At 59.0% G+C, this 14,810-nt stretch overlaps 1 protein-coding gene across 1 annotated transcript in view; it reads right to left on the bottom strand.

Annotated features, from left to right (window-relative positions):
• Window positions 1-884: 884 nt before the first annotated feature.
• The window catches only part of LOC113196424 (cadherin-22), a gene marked incomplete at its 3' end in the record, with an annotated part of 34,672 nt that continues 20,746 nt past the window's right edge, over window positions 885-14,810 (bottom strand). Inside the window, exons 4-6 of the mRNA XM_077794547.1 lie at window positions 6,248-6,415; window positions 3,282-3,475; window positions 885-1,138 (exon numbers count right to left, since the gene is read on the bottom strand). Of these exons, the coding sequence (XP_077650673.1) occupies window positions 885-1,138; window positions 3,282-3,475; window positions 6,248-6,415 (616 nt within the window). The remainder of the gene's footprint in view (window positions 1,139-3,281; window positions 3,476-6,247; window positions 6,416-14,810) is intronic.

Here is a 14,810-nt window from a genome sequence, read left to right as displayed (position 1 = left end):
TCGCTGAGAGGGTGACTTTCTGAACAAAGGCAGTGAGCGGACAAGCCCTGGGGACACCAGGCAGAGAACATTCCAGGCTTGGGGACCAGCAGTGGCACAGACCCCAGGTGGACGCAAGCTCGGTGACTTGTGGTGGGAGAGCAGACTGGTGTGACTGGAGCGGGCATGGGAGGGAAGGGATCTTGTGGGAGGGGACACTGAGAGTCAAGGGGGGCGGGGTCCGGGGGCCCAGGGCCACCTCCAGGGCTAGGCTTCATCCAGGGCCCACAGGTGCTTGGAGGCTGGGAAGCTCCGCTGTGGGCACAGCAGGGTCTGGCTGGCTCCTCACCCACTCTGGGTTAGAGAGGGGCGTGGACGGTGGCAGGGAGGACGGCGCAGCAGGCCACTGCAGTAGCGCCAGCCAGGGGGTTGGGTGGCTGGGTTGGCTGGCTGCCCGCGCGGTGAGCCGTGCCTACCTCCCCCCGGAAAGAGAAGGGGCGCTGAGGGCTTGGAGGGAGGGGTGTGTGTGTGAGAGGGGGAGGGGGAGGGGTTGAGGACCTGAACCAATGGAGGGATGGCGGTGTCACTCTGGAGCGGGTCGTGTTCTGTTGGGTGAGGGACAGGAGCTCAGCCCTGAGCGCTGGCGGGTGGAGGTGTCTGGTGGAGCCGGGGGCTGCCAGGACACGCGGGGCCTGGACTGGCGGGGCAGGGGACCTGCGGCCATTTCTCTGCGCTCTGACAGTGAGTCCCGGCTCAGCCCCGCGGCCCTGTCCTCCCCTGACCTCTGGGCCCCTCCCCCGCTCCGGCGCCTTCCTCTCTGCCCGGCTCTGGGGCCACCCCCTCCCCGTGTCGCCGCGGTGGCGGGATAGCAGGCAGCAGGCGTCGGCCCCGGGCGGGGGTCTCACCGGACGGGCCGGTTGGCGGCGTCGGGGTCCCGCGCCGTCACCACGCCGACCAGGGAGCCCACCTGCGCGTCCTCCTGCACCTCCAGGAGGCCCGAGGGCGGCCGGAACTCGGGGGGCTCGTCCACGTCCGTCACCGCCACGCGCACGATCGCTTGGTCGCGGAACGTGCCCAGGTCCGCGAAGCGGGGGTCCACGAACTTGTTGAGGGCCTCCAGGACCACGGTGTGCACGGGCTGCGACTCGAAGTCCAGGCGCTGCGGGGGACAGAGGGCCGTCAGGGGACACGGGCTCCCGGGAAGGGCGCGGAGGAAGCCAGGCTGGCCACTGTCACTGCTGCCTGCGCCGTCCAGGGCGTCTGGGCTGGACTAACTGTCTGTCAGACCCGGGATGGTCCCTAGGAAGAGCCACTCAGGGCCAGGTGCTGTCACCCACACGTCCTGCCTTTCCGCGCAGCTTGCTGGGACAGCTCATCCATGTTTTGAACACACTCGGAGCATGTGCCAGCGCTGTGACTGTGCCCCACAAGGACCCCAGCAGGCCCGCAGCTTCACCATCTCACTGTGCACCTGAGACCAGAGAAGCCCAGGGACCAGCCCCAGGTCACTGAGCAGTTAGAGCCAGGATCCCACCCGCCGTGTGGCTCCAGGACCCGGCTCCTCTCCTAACATCGCAGTCACTGGAACCTGGTGCCCATCCTTCTCTGCTGCAGTGACTGTGACTGTGGCCTCCCCGCTGGCCTCTCTGGGCCTCAGGGTAAGCGAGACATGGCCCCTGGCCGACTGACCCACAGGCAGGTGCCTGCCCTACTGATGGGGTCCCACCACCCCCAGGAGCCCCCACGGGCCCTTCTCCAGCAACACACTCGGCCACCTCCTTCCTGCGTCCTGTTGCCTGGGAAGTCAGGATGCAGGGGCAGGCGGTGGGCCGTCCTGGCCGGGGAGTGACCGCTGGACTCTGGAGCCAGCTCATCACTCAGGCAGGGCCTGGCCTCCGCGGCCATCGTGACTCCACAGAGACGCCTCAGGCGCCAGGTGCTGCCGGAGCAGGCAGGAGCTCCCGAGCCTGGATGGGGCAGCTCTGGGGGCGGGCAGCTCTGGGGGGACTGAGCACACCCTGCTGGGCCCCGCAGGTGGGCTGGGCCCCATTCGGCAGCTCTGGGAGGCTGGGCCTCTCTGGGAGGCTGGGCCTCTTGGGCCACCCTCCATCTGTGAAATGGGCTCAGTTTACAGTAAGTTCGCCCAGAGGCACGAGGACGGAAAACCACACCGTGCTCCAAGGGGGACGCTGAGCCCGAGCACCCGGCCTGTGTCCCTACTGGGCCGTCCACGCTCAGCACATGACCTTGGGCGGGTTACTGAACTTGGGGCCTCCCTTTCTCAGCAATAAAATAGGCAGCAATCGGCCTCCCAGGGCTGCTGCCGGGACTGGACCAGTTAACACCCGAGACACGGTGGGGCGGCACCTCATCAGAAGCCCTCGATACGCGGCTATCATCCTCCGGGAAGCCCTGGGGACCCGGGCTGTGTCCTCACACTGTCAGTGCCAGGCAAGGACTGGGTCACTCTGGGCGTGTGGGGCGGGTGACGGGAGTGGGGGCAGGTGGCTGCGTGGCACACAGGAGGCGGAGCTACTGCCGAGTGATCTAAGGAGGCAGGTCCTGGCTGAGGGGAAGAAGGGGGCTGGCCATAGCAGAGAGTGAGCCGCCTGTCCCTGGAGGTATGCAAGGGCTGGTGAGAACATGGGGTCAGTGCAGGCCTCCCTGGGAGAGTGAGTGGACAGTCCTGACCGCCTGTGCAGCCCTGCGTTCCTGAGCCCAGGGCCAGGCCCTGGAAGAGGGGAGTTTTGGCTTCTTTATTTGACCCACGTTTGCAGTTTTAGCTTTTGGTTCGGGGCCAGTGAGATGAAGGAAGGAAGGCTGTTAGACTTGGGGAGGGAGCTGGGAACTGTCGGGCCTTCATCAGCCCAGCTCTGTCCCGTGAGGTGAGATCTTGGGCAAGCCCCTTTACCTCTCTGAGCCTTTTTCTCACTTGTAAAAATGTGGATAGTGACCTCTCCTTTAGAAGGAAAATGAGGTTAAAGGACATTAGGAGCATGAACGAGCAGAGCTGAAACCCACACTTGATGTTGAAAATCACGGATTCAAACGTGGATGGAATCTGAGCTCCAACAAGTAGCTGTGCAACCTCAACCAAATCACTTGACCTCTCTGTGCCTCCTTTTTCTCATTTGTAAAACAGCTCTTGTAAAGCGACAGCGTCAGTGTTTCCCAGGCTGCTCCCGGGTGTCTCTAAAGACTCAATCCCTGCAGTGGGACAAGGCTGCGGCGATGTGTGACAGCTCAGAAGCCTCCCAGACCCCGCTGCCCCTGGGGCCTGCCCCCCTCCCCAGGCAGCGCACCTTCTGCAGGACTATGATGGCCTCCTGAGTGTCGCTGTCCGTGGTGACTTTGAAGACGCCGCCCCCGCTGCCGCTCTCCGCCTTGAGGTGGTAGGTCATGTCCGTGTTCTCGCCCACGTCCGAGTCCTCGGCCTTCACGCGGCCCACGGCCGTGCCCACCGGAGCCGACTCCTGGATGCTGAACTGGTACAGCTCTGCGGGGACACGCCCGTGAGCGCGCAGCCTGGGTCCTGACCGCGGCCAGCCCTGGGTCAGCCAGGCCAGGGCCGGGAGGGAGGGGCGGTGCGGAGAGGACGGTCCTCATTCTGACCCCTGGGCTTATCTGCTGAGTGATCTGGGGACGTGCCACCAGCGGGCACTGCGGTGGCCAGTGCGAGGGGGCCTCAGGGACACGTGGAAGGGCGGGGCTGCGGGCCAACCTCCTGTTGGTCTGGTACCTCGGTCAGTAGGTGCACGGAGCCCTGCCATGTCCCAGACGGGGCACAGCCCTAGGCACGGGGCCGGGCCACAGAGGAGACCCCCTTGGATGCAGTGTGTCCAGCGGTGACAGAGACTCAGGAGGAAAACAAAGAGGGACCCATGAGCGGTCGGGGGGAGGGCAGCTGCACGTCCCCTGACCAGGGCTGGGGTGGCAGCGTGGTGCCGAGCTCCGAGGCCCTGGGTCCATCCTGGAAGGTGACATTTGGGCACACTCCCGTCAGAGGGAGGCGAGGAGGGAGCCAGGCAGACACGGGGAAGGACATTCTAGACCGAGGGACAGCAGGAGCAGGGCCCAGGTGAGGTGCCTGGCAGCTGGGAGGTGACGGGTCAGGGAGGCAGGGGGCGGGCAGCGCCTCGCTCTCCGCCCAGAGCCAAGGTCAGGTGCGAAGGTTCCTGACTCGGGGGGCCAGCCCGGGTGAGGCAGGGGCTGTGGGTGGAATGGGCCTCGGGGGCCTTTGCGTGTCCAGGTCACCCTGCACTGAGGGGCCGCCCCGCCTGTTGTCACACAGCCACCTGGAGGGCTCTTTCTGCAGCACAAGCCAGACATGCCCTTCCCTTGCTTTAATCCCTCCCATGGCTCCCGCTGCCCTGGGCCGGCTGCTGGCCCAGCTGCCCTGGCCCCTCTCCTGCTCCCTGCCCGGCTCGGGCTCAGCCGGCTGCAGGTCTGGATGCCCCAGGCAGCCCTCCCTTCATCCCCTCCCTCCCAGTCCCAGTCCTGCTCTGAACCTGAGCCCCGGAAGCGCCCACCCCTTGGGCCCCCTCCTGTGCGCCTGAGGGCCCCAGCTCCTCCCTTGTCCCTGTCCCCTCCCCTTGTGGGCTACTGCATTTCCCTCTCCTGTTCTGTCTATTCTCTCAGCTCTGGAGACAGGGACTGCATCCCCCACTCAGCAGACACCCTCAGCGCCTGTGGACACCAGGCTGTCCCCTCCGTGGAACCTGTAAGCAGCCAGGGGGACGGGAACGAGAGCCACTGGGCACCCAGCACATCACCAGATGAACAGGGATTAAAGGGTCTGACAGTCCCAAGGGTCGGTGAGGATGTGCACAAGCAGCGTGTGCAAGTTTTCATGGGAAAAACAATTTGGCCTTATTTAGTGACCAGGTCTATCCCATGACCCAGCCTTTTCACTCCTCTGTATACGCACTGGAGAAATGTGCACAAATGGGCTCTGGAGGGGGGGCGTTGCAAGGATGGCCAAAGCAGGATCCTTCCTAACAGCCCCAAACTGGGAAGGACTCAAATATTCCTCAACAGCTGAAGAGATACATAATGGAATGCTATACAGCGAGGAAAATGAACACAGCCACAGGCAATGGTGTGGGTTCATAAACACAATTTTGAGAGAGAAAAGAAAGACGTGAAATGATGTAGATTGCAGGATTCCACCTGGACTAGGTTAAAAATGCGTAAAATTAGACTATGATGTTTGGTGAGGCAGATGGAGAGAGTAGAAAAGATGGTAACAGACGTGAGTGGCGGTTAACGCGGAGGAAGGGGTGGGGACATCCTGAGGCTCTGGGTCCTGGAGGGTGTCTCCTGGAAAGTCTGCTTATAATCAACTGTTGGACTGGACCCTCTGCGTGTCCCGTGCTTCACGACAGAGAAACGAGGAGGGGAGGGAGGGAGGGAGGGAGGAACAAGTCCCAGGTGCCCTGGCACCTCCTCCGCTCAGCCTCCCCATTCTGCTCACGGCTCACACCGCCCAGCCCAGCTGGGCAGAGGGCCGCTTGGTGCTTGGAGCCCGGTGGGTTGGCGGATGGGTTGGGGGTGGGCGCGGGCTGGCTTCTGGGCCAGGCTCCCCGCCTGCACCTGTCTGTCTGGGTACCCGGCTTTGGCGATGCTGTGCGCTCAGCGAAGGGATCGGCTTCCCTGATCTTGCGGGGTCAGTCCCCCGTGGCGGCCTAATGTGGGAGCAGCGGCCCTCGAGTAATGACTCCCTGATAGGAATCAGCCGGCTCCCAGCAGCTCTTAGTCTCTGCCAGCCGCGGTGGCTTCCCTGCAGCCCGGCTCTCAGCCTGAGCCTGGGACGGAGGGGCTGGCCGGGCTGATGGGCAGGCAGGGCCTGGCCAGAGAAGCCGGCCTCGCGGGCTCCTGCCATCCCGGGTCCCAGAGGCAGGGAGCGCCTGTGGCTCAGACTCAGTTCCTCCAGGCACAAGTGTGGGCCTGGGTGCGGTGGCTGCCGCCTTGTCTGCCCAAGCCCCTCGCCCAGCCGGACCCCGCCCTTCGCCAGCTTGTTCAGCAGCAGGCGGCCAGCAGGCCCGGGTGTGGGGAAGGCCACTGGGGAGCTGGGGTGGCCGGACAGCAGGGCCAGGGGGCTCAGCCTCTTCCTGTGCAGGAAGAGGGGGCTGGGTAAGTGGCCCTCGGTGGACAGGGAGGGGCAGGAGCTTCTCTCTAGGCACAAAGCTAAAGAGGAGCCCGGGCCAGTCGGGGCTTGGGCGGGCTAACAGACACAGATGTGGCCTTGCTCCGGGAAGGGGTCACTCACTCTGTGGGAACCGGGGTGGGTTATCGTTGACGTCGGTGACCACGATGGTGACGGTGGTGGAGCCTGAGAGGCCGCCCAGCTGCCCGGCCATGTCTGTGGCCTGGATCACCACCTCGTAGCGCTCCTGGCTCTCCCGGTCCAGGTCAGGCACGGCCGTCCGGATCACGCCTGTGGGGGAGCGAGGGTGAGGCCAGGGGACGGCCACCAGCGGCTGGCTGATGTGGCGTCCCCTGCACAGGCCCAGGTAGGACTCAGACCTGCTGAGCGGAGGCGTAGTTCCAGTTCAGGAGGAGAGTGGGTGACATGGAAGTCATCGATGAGGCCACAGTGCTGGCATGAGCTCCGTGGCCACCACACACACACACACACACACACACAAGCTGCCGTCACGCATCCCTATTCACACGAGTCCCCTCCACAAACTCCCCCAGCCTCGGCCCCCCACCCCTCCCGGCTCTGCGTCCTCCATCTGGACACCAGCAAGTCACCAGCAAACTCCTCCGAGCTGCTCATGGCGGGGGTGGGAGCAGAGGGGGCAGCAAGATGGATCTGCAGAGGGAGGCCGGGCCTCCTGTCTCCCTGCCAGCAGAAGGGCCCGGGGTCTGCAGGGGCAGTCGGTGAGGCGTTCAGAGCCTCTGCTGACACCCCCTCCAACCTGCCGAGCACCAGGTGGTGACAGGTGGCATCCAGGGCCTGAGCGCAGGTGGAGTCACGCACCAGCAGCCCCGTGATGCGCCCCATAAAACCCAAGCTCTGCTCCTGCTGTCCCCAAACAGCCTCGGACTCCAATAAAGGCCACGGTACAGGAGGCTGCAGAATGTGTGTGTGTGTGTGTGTGCATGTGCGTGTGTGTGTGCATGTGTGTGCATGTGTGTGCGAGTGTGTGCATGTGCGTGTGCGTGTGTGTGCGTGCATGTGCGTTGTGGGGGACTTGGAGTGGTCCTGCTGGTGAGGGATGGGGGGGAGGGGCATGGGGTCCAGGCGAGGCTCATACAGACCCCATCAGTGGCCTTGGTGGCTCCTCACTGGGCCCCCTGCCGGCCCCTCCTGTGCCACATGCCGCTGGCCTTTGTGGGGACTGGGGGGCCTTGGAATCAGATGACTTGGGATAAGCCCCAGCTCTGCCATTTTTTGGCCGCGTGATTCTGCGTGAATCCCTTCACCTCTCTGAACCTCCGCGTCCTTATCTGTGAAACGAGGACACCCACAGCCCCTACCTCAACTTGGCACTGTTGGCACGTGGATCATTCGTGTGTGCGTGTGTGTGTGTGCGCTGTCCTGTCCACTGTAGGACATTTAGCAGCGCCCTTGGCTTCCCAAGTAGATCAACTCTCCCGCCCCAGTTAATACTGCCTCCAGACATCATCAAGTGGGCTCTGGGGCAAAGTCAGTGGACAGCCACCAGGAGAAGCATGTGACGATGAGGAGCATCCTGTGCATTTGCTCTGCAGGAGATGGTCCCCAGCCCCTGGAGCGAGTTGCCTCCTTGAATTCTCGCAGTGTCCCTATGGGGAAGGGGCTGTGATTATGCCCATTTTTGGGTGAGGAGATGGAGGCACAGAGAGGCCAAGTACCTTGTCTAAGGACACACTGTAGAAAACACACAGCAAGGACTTAAATGGAGGTGCCAGAGTCCACAGTTGGAACTGCCCTTCTAGAGCTCTGTGGAGAGGGAGGCCCCTGCCCAGCCTCCCTCACACCCTGTCCCACTCACCCCCAGGTTCCAGGGGCCTCTGACAGGGGGACGCCACCTGTGGGGTCCTGTCTCAGCTCCTGGACGGTCCTCCCTGTTTTGCTCCGTGCTAGTCAGGGCAGCCCCCTTCAGTCATGCAGCAAGCCCCCCGGGAGGCTCTGGTGCTGCCGTGAGATGCCCGGAGAGGAAGGGGAGCCCTCTGGGCCTCAGCGGCTCCCTTCAGTGAGTCCTCACAGCTGGACAGCAGGGGCTGCCTGGGGGGATGGAGTCTGTCCTGTCCTCTGCCCGGAGGGTGGGAAGAAAGGGAAGGACACGAAGGGGAGGAGAGGAAGAAGGGGGGAGAGAGACAGACAGACAGATAGAGGGGGGATCTAGCAAGAAACAGGAAGCCGTGCCACAGGGTAGAGACACGGAGAGGGAGAGGGACAGGAGAAAGGCCAGCTGGGGGGGGGATGGAGACCTCAGAGGTAGAAAGCCGGGGAAGGGAGGGAAGGAATGGGAGAAACACAGGAAGAGAAGAGAGACCCACAGAGGGACAGGGAGCTAGAGAAATGCAGAGGAAGAACCACGGAGAGTGTGAAGGTGGTGGGAGGGGGCGGGAGAGGCAGGTGGACAGACGGACCGCCAGCAGCCAGCAGGCCAGAGAGCAGGGGGTGCCAGGGGAAGGGGAGGGAGCCGGCTGGAGTGGACACCCTTGGCACCAGCCCTGAGGAGTCGGTGACAGGAGGATGGCGCTGAGCGCAGAGCCCTGGGGCCCGTGTCACTTACAGGCTTGGGCACCAAGGGCTGTTAGTGGCCTTTGCAGCAGGGGCCTGGCTCTGAGTGAGGACAGAGGCTCCAGGTGGTAGCTTCCTGCTGTCCCTGCCACTTCCAGCTCCAGGGGACTGGGGGACCCTCGACGCTTCTCACTTGGAACCTGGCCATGAAGTCTGAGGAGCGTGTGTTTTGGGTGCCATCTCTGGGCATCCAGGAGGCGGGCATCCAGGGACCATGCTGCCCCTGGACCCTGTTCCCAGGTCACACGCTGCTGTGGCGGTAGGTTGCTATGGTGACCGCTCTCAAAGAACCACATTTCTTGGTCTCCAAAACCCTGTGTCACTCTCTCCCACGCTGAATCTGGCCTTGGCCATGTGACTTACTTGGCCTAGGGGACCTCAGCAAGCGCGACTAAAGCCGGAGCCAGACAAGCCCTGTGTACTGGACCGTCCTTCCGGATTCCTGTGACCACTGTGCCAGGAAGAAGCCCAGGATGAAAGGCCACACACCAGCGGTCCCCCAGCTGCGTCAACCCCCCAGTGACTTGGCAGCCAACTGTTGCCACCTGAGTGACCCCCCACAAAAGAACAGCCCCGGCAGCCCACAGAATGGTGACAGACCAAAGGTGGCCTTGAGCCCTGCACTTGGGGCAGCTGCCACAGCCAACGGGTCGAAGAGCTGGTTGGCGGGCTGTTTCTGGGGTTTTCAGCTGCGCTTAACGGAAGGATCACCTGGGCTGGAAGGTCCAGGACCACCTGAGCCACACCGGGGCTGTGATTCTGCTGTGGCTGAGACACAGAGGTCTCTCATCCCCCATTGGCTGGGGATTAAGTTCCAGGGATGCGAAACCTAAAGCTGCCAGGGCCCTGAAGGCCCAACCTTGGAATTTGCATAATATCCCTCTGCCACATCCTATTGGCCAAAGCAAACCACAGGCCTGCAAATCAAGGGGTGGGGAAACAGACTCCACCTCTTGGTGGGAGGGGCAAGTCCCATTGAGCTTATGTATCTGTGGGTTCTACATCCTCAGATTCAACCAACTGCAGAATGAAAACATTCTGGAAAAAATTGAGTCTTTGTGGAACACACACAGATTTCCCCCCATCTATTCCTCAAACAATAGAGTTTAACAATTATTTACATAGCATTTACTTTACATTCGGTATTATAGGTAACCTGGAGATGATTTAAAGTCTATGAAAGGATGTGTGTACTATGCCATTTGGTAGAAGAAACTGGAGCATCCATAGGTTTTGATGTCTGCAGGGGTCCTGAAGCCAGCCTCCCACAGATCCTGAGAGATTCCTTTACTGAAGCCGCACAGGGGGATGGGTTATGGCCACTTTACCTATCCCACTCCTCTCTCTGGGACAAACCCACTACAGAGGGGTCTGGGGGACGAAAACCTCAAATCGGTCCATGAAGTTGGTCGTCAAACTTTCTGGCTTGGCAAATTCATTCACTCATTCATTCGTTAGACCCTCACAGAGGGCCTACTATGTACCAGAGATACACAGAATCAGATATGAGCAGGGTAAAAAGCAGAGACTCTTTACAGTAGAGGGGGTAGAGAGAGAAGAGGGGAGGGGAGGGGAGGGGAGGGGAGGGGAGGGGGGATAGTAGAGAATAGGACAGACAGCAGAATACATCAGACACTAGAATGGTAATATGTCAATCAAAGGAAGGGTAACTGATGTGATACAGTAATCTGTATACGGGGTAAAAGTGGGAGTTCATAACCCACTTGAATCAAACTGTGAAATATGATATATTAAGAACTGTGTAATGTTTTGAACGACCAACAAAAAAAAATAATACAAAAAAAAAAGCAGAGACTCTGAAGAGTTCGGGAGTTCATGTCTTCTTTCTATCACTTATACTCTTACCTTGGGCAAGTGTTTTTTTTTTTTTTTTTTTGTACTGGGGATTGAAGTGAGTCATTTGACCACTGAACCACATCCTCAGCCCTATTTTGTATTTTATCTCAAGACAGGGTCTCACTGAGGTGCTTAATGCCTCGCTATTGCTGAGGCTGGTTTTGAACTCCTGATCCTCCTGCCTCAGCCTCCCTAGTTGCTGGGATTATAGTCATGGGCCACTGTGCCTGGCCTTGGGCAAGTTTTTGAACTGTCTGAGCTTCTGTTTCCGATTCTGTAAAATGTGATAGGCACTCCATAGGACTTAGAAGACACCAAGCTTCTGGCAAGAGGAGCATCCACATTTAGGAGATGTCTTGCTCATCCTTTCTTCAAGCCCTGACTTGGGCACCCTCATGAGTTGGGAGAGGTGTGTGCTGGCCTCGATCAGTAGCCTATCAGTATGGCCGGCACAGAATGTTCAAATGACAGTTGGACTCACTGATTCCTGCTGCCCCTCCACAGCTCCCTCACAGCCTGGGGGTACCTGCCTGTCTGTTTGGGGCTTCTCTGTCAGAGCAAAACCTCGGTGAGGACAGAAGCCAGGTCTGGTTCAACGTCCTGACTCCAGGGTCCAGCACTTAGCAGGTGCTCAACAAATGTACTTTCCATTCTCTCCGGGTAAAATGGACGTCTCCAGAATTTTCAGCAGAGATCTTGGAGTCTCTGGGAATCTTTCTATTCCTGCTGGGGCGGTGTGGGCGGGGGCTGGTAATTATAACCCGGCCAGGGCTCCCCGCAGCCTTCTTCACCCATCGCCCCCAGTTCCAGCTGTTGTCCTGTCCGCCCCTGCTGTCCCCTCCAAATACTGCAGAAGGGGCCCTGGAGCCGGTGTGATGCCTCATTAGCCCGCAAATGCCATCGCTGTCGTCCCTGTGGGGGGCTTGCTGGCAGGCCTGGCCTTTAAAACACACAAGTTAATTCCTCCTCCGGGCTCGGCCGCGGCGCCCCACCCCCCCTCACACCTTCCTCTCGGGCCGTTGTGCTCTGCTCCCTGCTATCTGCACAGCGAGGACAGACTGTACCTCGCAGCAGCTGCTAAATATAGACCGCAGCGGCGGAATATTCCTGGCTGGGGAAACGGAGCTGGGCAGGGTGCAGGGCGGCTCTGGCAGGGGGCTGGGGCACCTGGAGGAGAAATCTGGGTCTTCCTGGGCAGTGTCAGAAAGCACCCTCTCAGCCTGCGCCGGAGTCCCTGGAAGAAGGACCCCGGTGGATCGCCTTGGTCTGTCTGGCATGATGCCCCTCTTCTGGCTCGGAGGAGCTGTTTCTGCTCTCCTGGGTCCAGAACACACACTCGCCACCCTCTCCCGACCCTCTGCAGTGGGGCATGATCCCCGGAGAGTGGCTGTCCTCGGGCTGTAGAGCCCAGTCTCTCATCTGCCCACCCCTCTCAGTCCCAATACCCAATCCTTGCCCTTCCCTCCTATCTGTGGCTTTCTCTTCCTCTCCTCCTGAAGGCTTATCCTCTCCAAAGTCCTTACTAGAAGGACGAAGTCCCCATCACTGACATCCTCATCCCCTGTGCCCAGCGCTGGACAGGACACCTGACCACTTGCTGCTCCTCGGGCCTGCAGTGCTCTTACCTCCAGTCCCTGTGGCCCACCCTCACTCCATCCAGATCTCTACCTCAAGGTCACTTCCCCAGAATAAGGCTGCTCTGATCTCTTCATCCAAGTCCACTCCCCACCCTGGTTTATGGTTCTCCCTTGCATTCATCACTACCAAACATATAGCAATGTGTCAATAAAATCTCCAGATGGTCCTGAATGTGCCCTTTGCTGCATTCCTGGTGCCTAGAGCAGGCACATAGTAGGCACTCAATAAATACTTATATGCATGAATAGACTCTCCCCCCCAACCCTCTCAGCAACCATACAAAGAGGCACCCTCATCCCCCGGTGCATGAGGTGCATGAGGGTACATGGAGATGCTGAGAGGAGAGAATGGGGGTGCAGTGAGATACTGCAAATGGGGAGCCAAAACTTAAAGAGCCTCAAACATTCTCCGAGCTCCACACCCATATTTCAGTGGGCCCCTGGAAGTTCTGGAGGTTTCTTTCCCCCATCTTCTCTCATCCTAAAGTCAGTACGGCTGAAACGGGATTCCTTAGCTCTGCACCTGACCCCAGTGCACATTTGCTAATTCCTGTGCTGCTAATGGCTTTTGTCATTCACATTCTTCCTGCTATGTCCGAGGTGCCCTGTACCTGGCCACCTGGCCAATACACAGGACTAGGGGAGAGAAGAATCAGGGGATTCTAACTTTGGGACCTGGCTCTGCCCAGTGTGTGCCCTTTGCAGGATCTCACTGCACCCCCATTCTCTCCTCTCAGCATCTCCATGTACCCTCATCTTCAATCCCTATCACTTCTGGCATCCCAGCTAGACAGATGGACTAAGGAATCCAAGTGGGTGCTGAGAAAGAATGCAAGCTTTTGGGTTTGTCCTTTGGGGCTCTATGCTGGGCACCCCGGCTCTGAGGCCTCCCTGACTCCATTTCCTGCCTTGGAGCCAAGCTCTACCGCAGCAGCCCGAGGGATCTTGTTAAAATGAAAACCTGAGCATGTCACTCCCTGCTCAGAAGTCATCCATGAGCCCGTGGTGGTGGCGAGGAGGAGGGGGAAGTGACTCTCACACGTAGCTCACGGGAGCGTAATCTGGTACAGTTCGGCATTATCTGTTGGGATTCCAAATGCATGTGCTCTTTGACCCAGCTTTTCTACTTCTTGAAAATTATCCTGCAGATATGCTCACACAGGCACAAAATGATGTATGTATGAGGTTATTCGCTGTAGCAGTGTTCGCGGTAGCAAAAGACTGGAAACAGCGTAAGTGTCCATCAATAGGGGAGTGTGCAATAAATTTTGGTGTATCCATAACAGGCATTAAATAGAAGAATGAGGAAGCTCTTTATGGACTGATATGGAGTAATCTTCAAGACATATTGTGAAGCAAAAGAGCAAGCAGTGTATGCTTATAGCTACCATTCATGGAAAAAATAAAACAAATACATGTGTCTTATTTTCTTATGTATGCACAGAATAGCTCTGGAAAGATTCACAGGAAAATTACATTGGTTGCCTTGGGGACACAGACTGGTTGGCTTGGGGACAGGATGGGGTGAAGAATTGCCACTAAATACTCATTTGAACTTTTTGAATTTTGAACCTTGCAATGTCTAATCTATTTTTTTAAATGACTTAATATTTTCCAAGTGAATGAATCCAAGATCTCCTAGGATGCACACACCAAGCAGCCACCTTTGGGGTTGCAATTACCAGACTAGGGAATGGGAAGTACTTTCTTTTTAACATTTATTTAATGTTTTCTAAAATGTATCACTTGAGCAAGGAGGAAAAAAGGAATGAAGATATTATGTGGAAGAGAACGCAATTCTAACTGCACTTCTAGACTGGAATCCTCCTTCCTCCAAACCAAACCAAACAAACCCACAAACAAGAACCCCAAACCCAATTCATCAACCCCCACCTCCTGTCATTGCCCTTGGACTAAAATCCAAGCCCCTCAGCTTGGCTTAGGCCATCACAGTTCCTGCTGCCTCTCCACATGGCCTCTCCACATGGCCTCCAGGCTCTGTTGACAGTCCCCTGGGGCCTCAGTCACTCTCCTCCCTATTTTGTCTGCTCGGGGCCTCTGCCTGGAATGCTCTTCTCTGGAGTCTCCATCTGGCTGCCACCTTGCATCCTAATTGCCCGGGCCCAGGCCTGCCCCTCCTCCTACAGTCCTCTGAGCCCCATCATGGCCTTTGACAAACATTCTGTGGTGTCTGATGTCTCGTCTCTCTCCTACTCCAGGGGCAGGGACAGCACCCAGTGGAATCAGCAGCTCTCCCAGCTGTGTGACCTCAAGTGAGTCACTTCACCTCTCTGAGCCTCCATCCTCTCACTGCCTTCCCTGGCACTCTCCCAAGGCCCCTGAGAGACTAGTTAAGTCGTAACCCCAGAGTAAAGGAAGTGGGGGTTGGTGGGTGCTGCACCCCTGATTGGAGGGGGTGGTGGGGGGAGTGGGTTGTGGGAAAGTGACCTCCAAGGGTTTGCCTCTTCATCAGATCCTCAACAGCAGCCCAGGAAGCAGAGCTTTCAAACCCCCGAAAGAAGCCCTCCCAGGTCTGCTGAAAGGGACCCTCGCGACCCCATAAGAACTGAGGATGCGCCTGCCTCAGATGAGCCCAAGGA

The sequence above is a fragment of the Urocitellus parryii genome, unplaced genomic scaffold, assembly GCF_045843805.1.
Source record: "Urocitellus parryii isolate mUroPar1 unplaced genomic scaffold, mUroPar1.hap1 Scaffold_2450, whole genome shotgun sequence".
Lineage (NCBI taxonomy): Eukaryota > Metazoa > Chordata > Mammalia > Rodentia > Sciuridae > Urocitellus > Urocitellus parryii.
The sequence above is the reverse complement of the archived record's forward strand: the minus strand, read 5'-3'. Positions and strand labels throughout refer to the sequence as shown.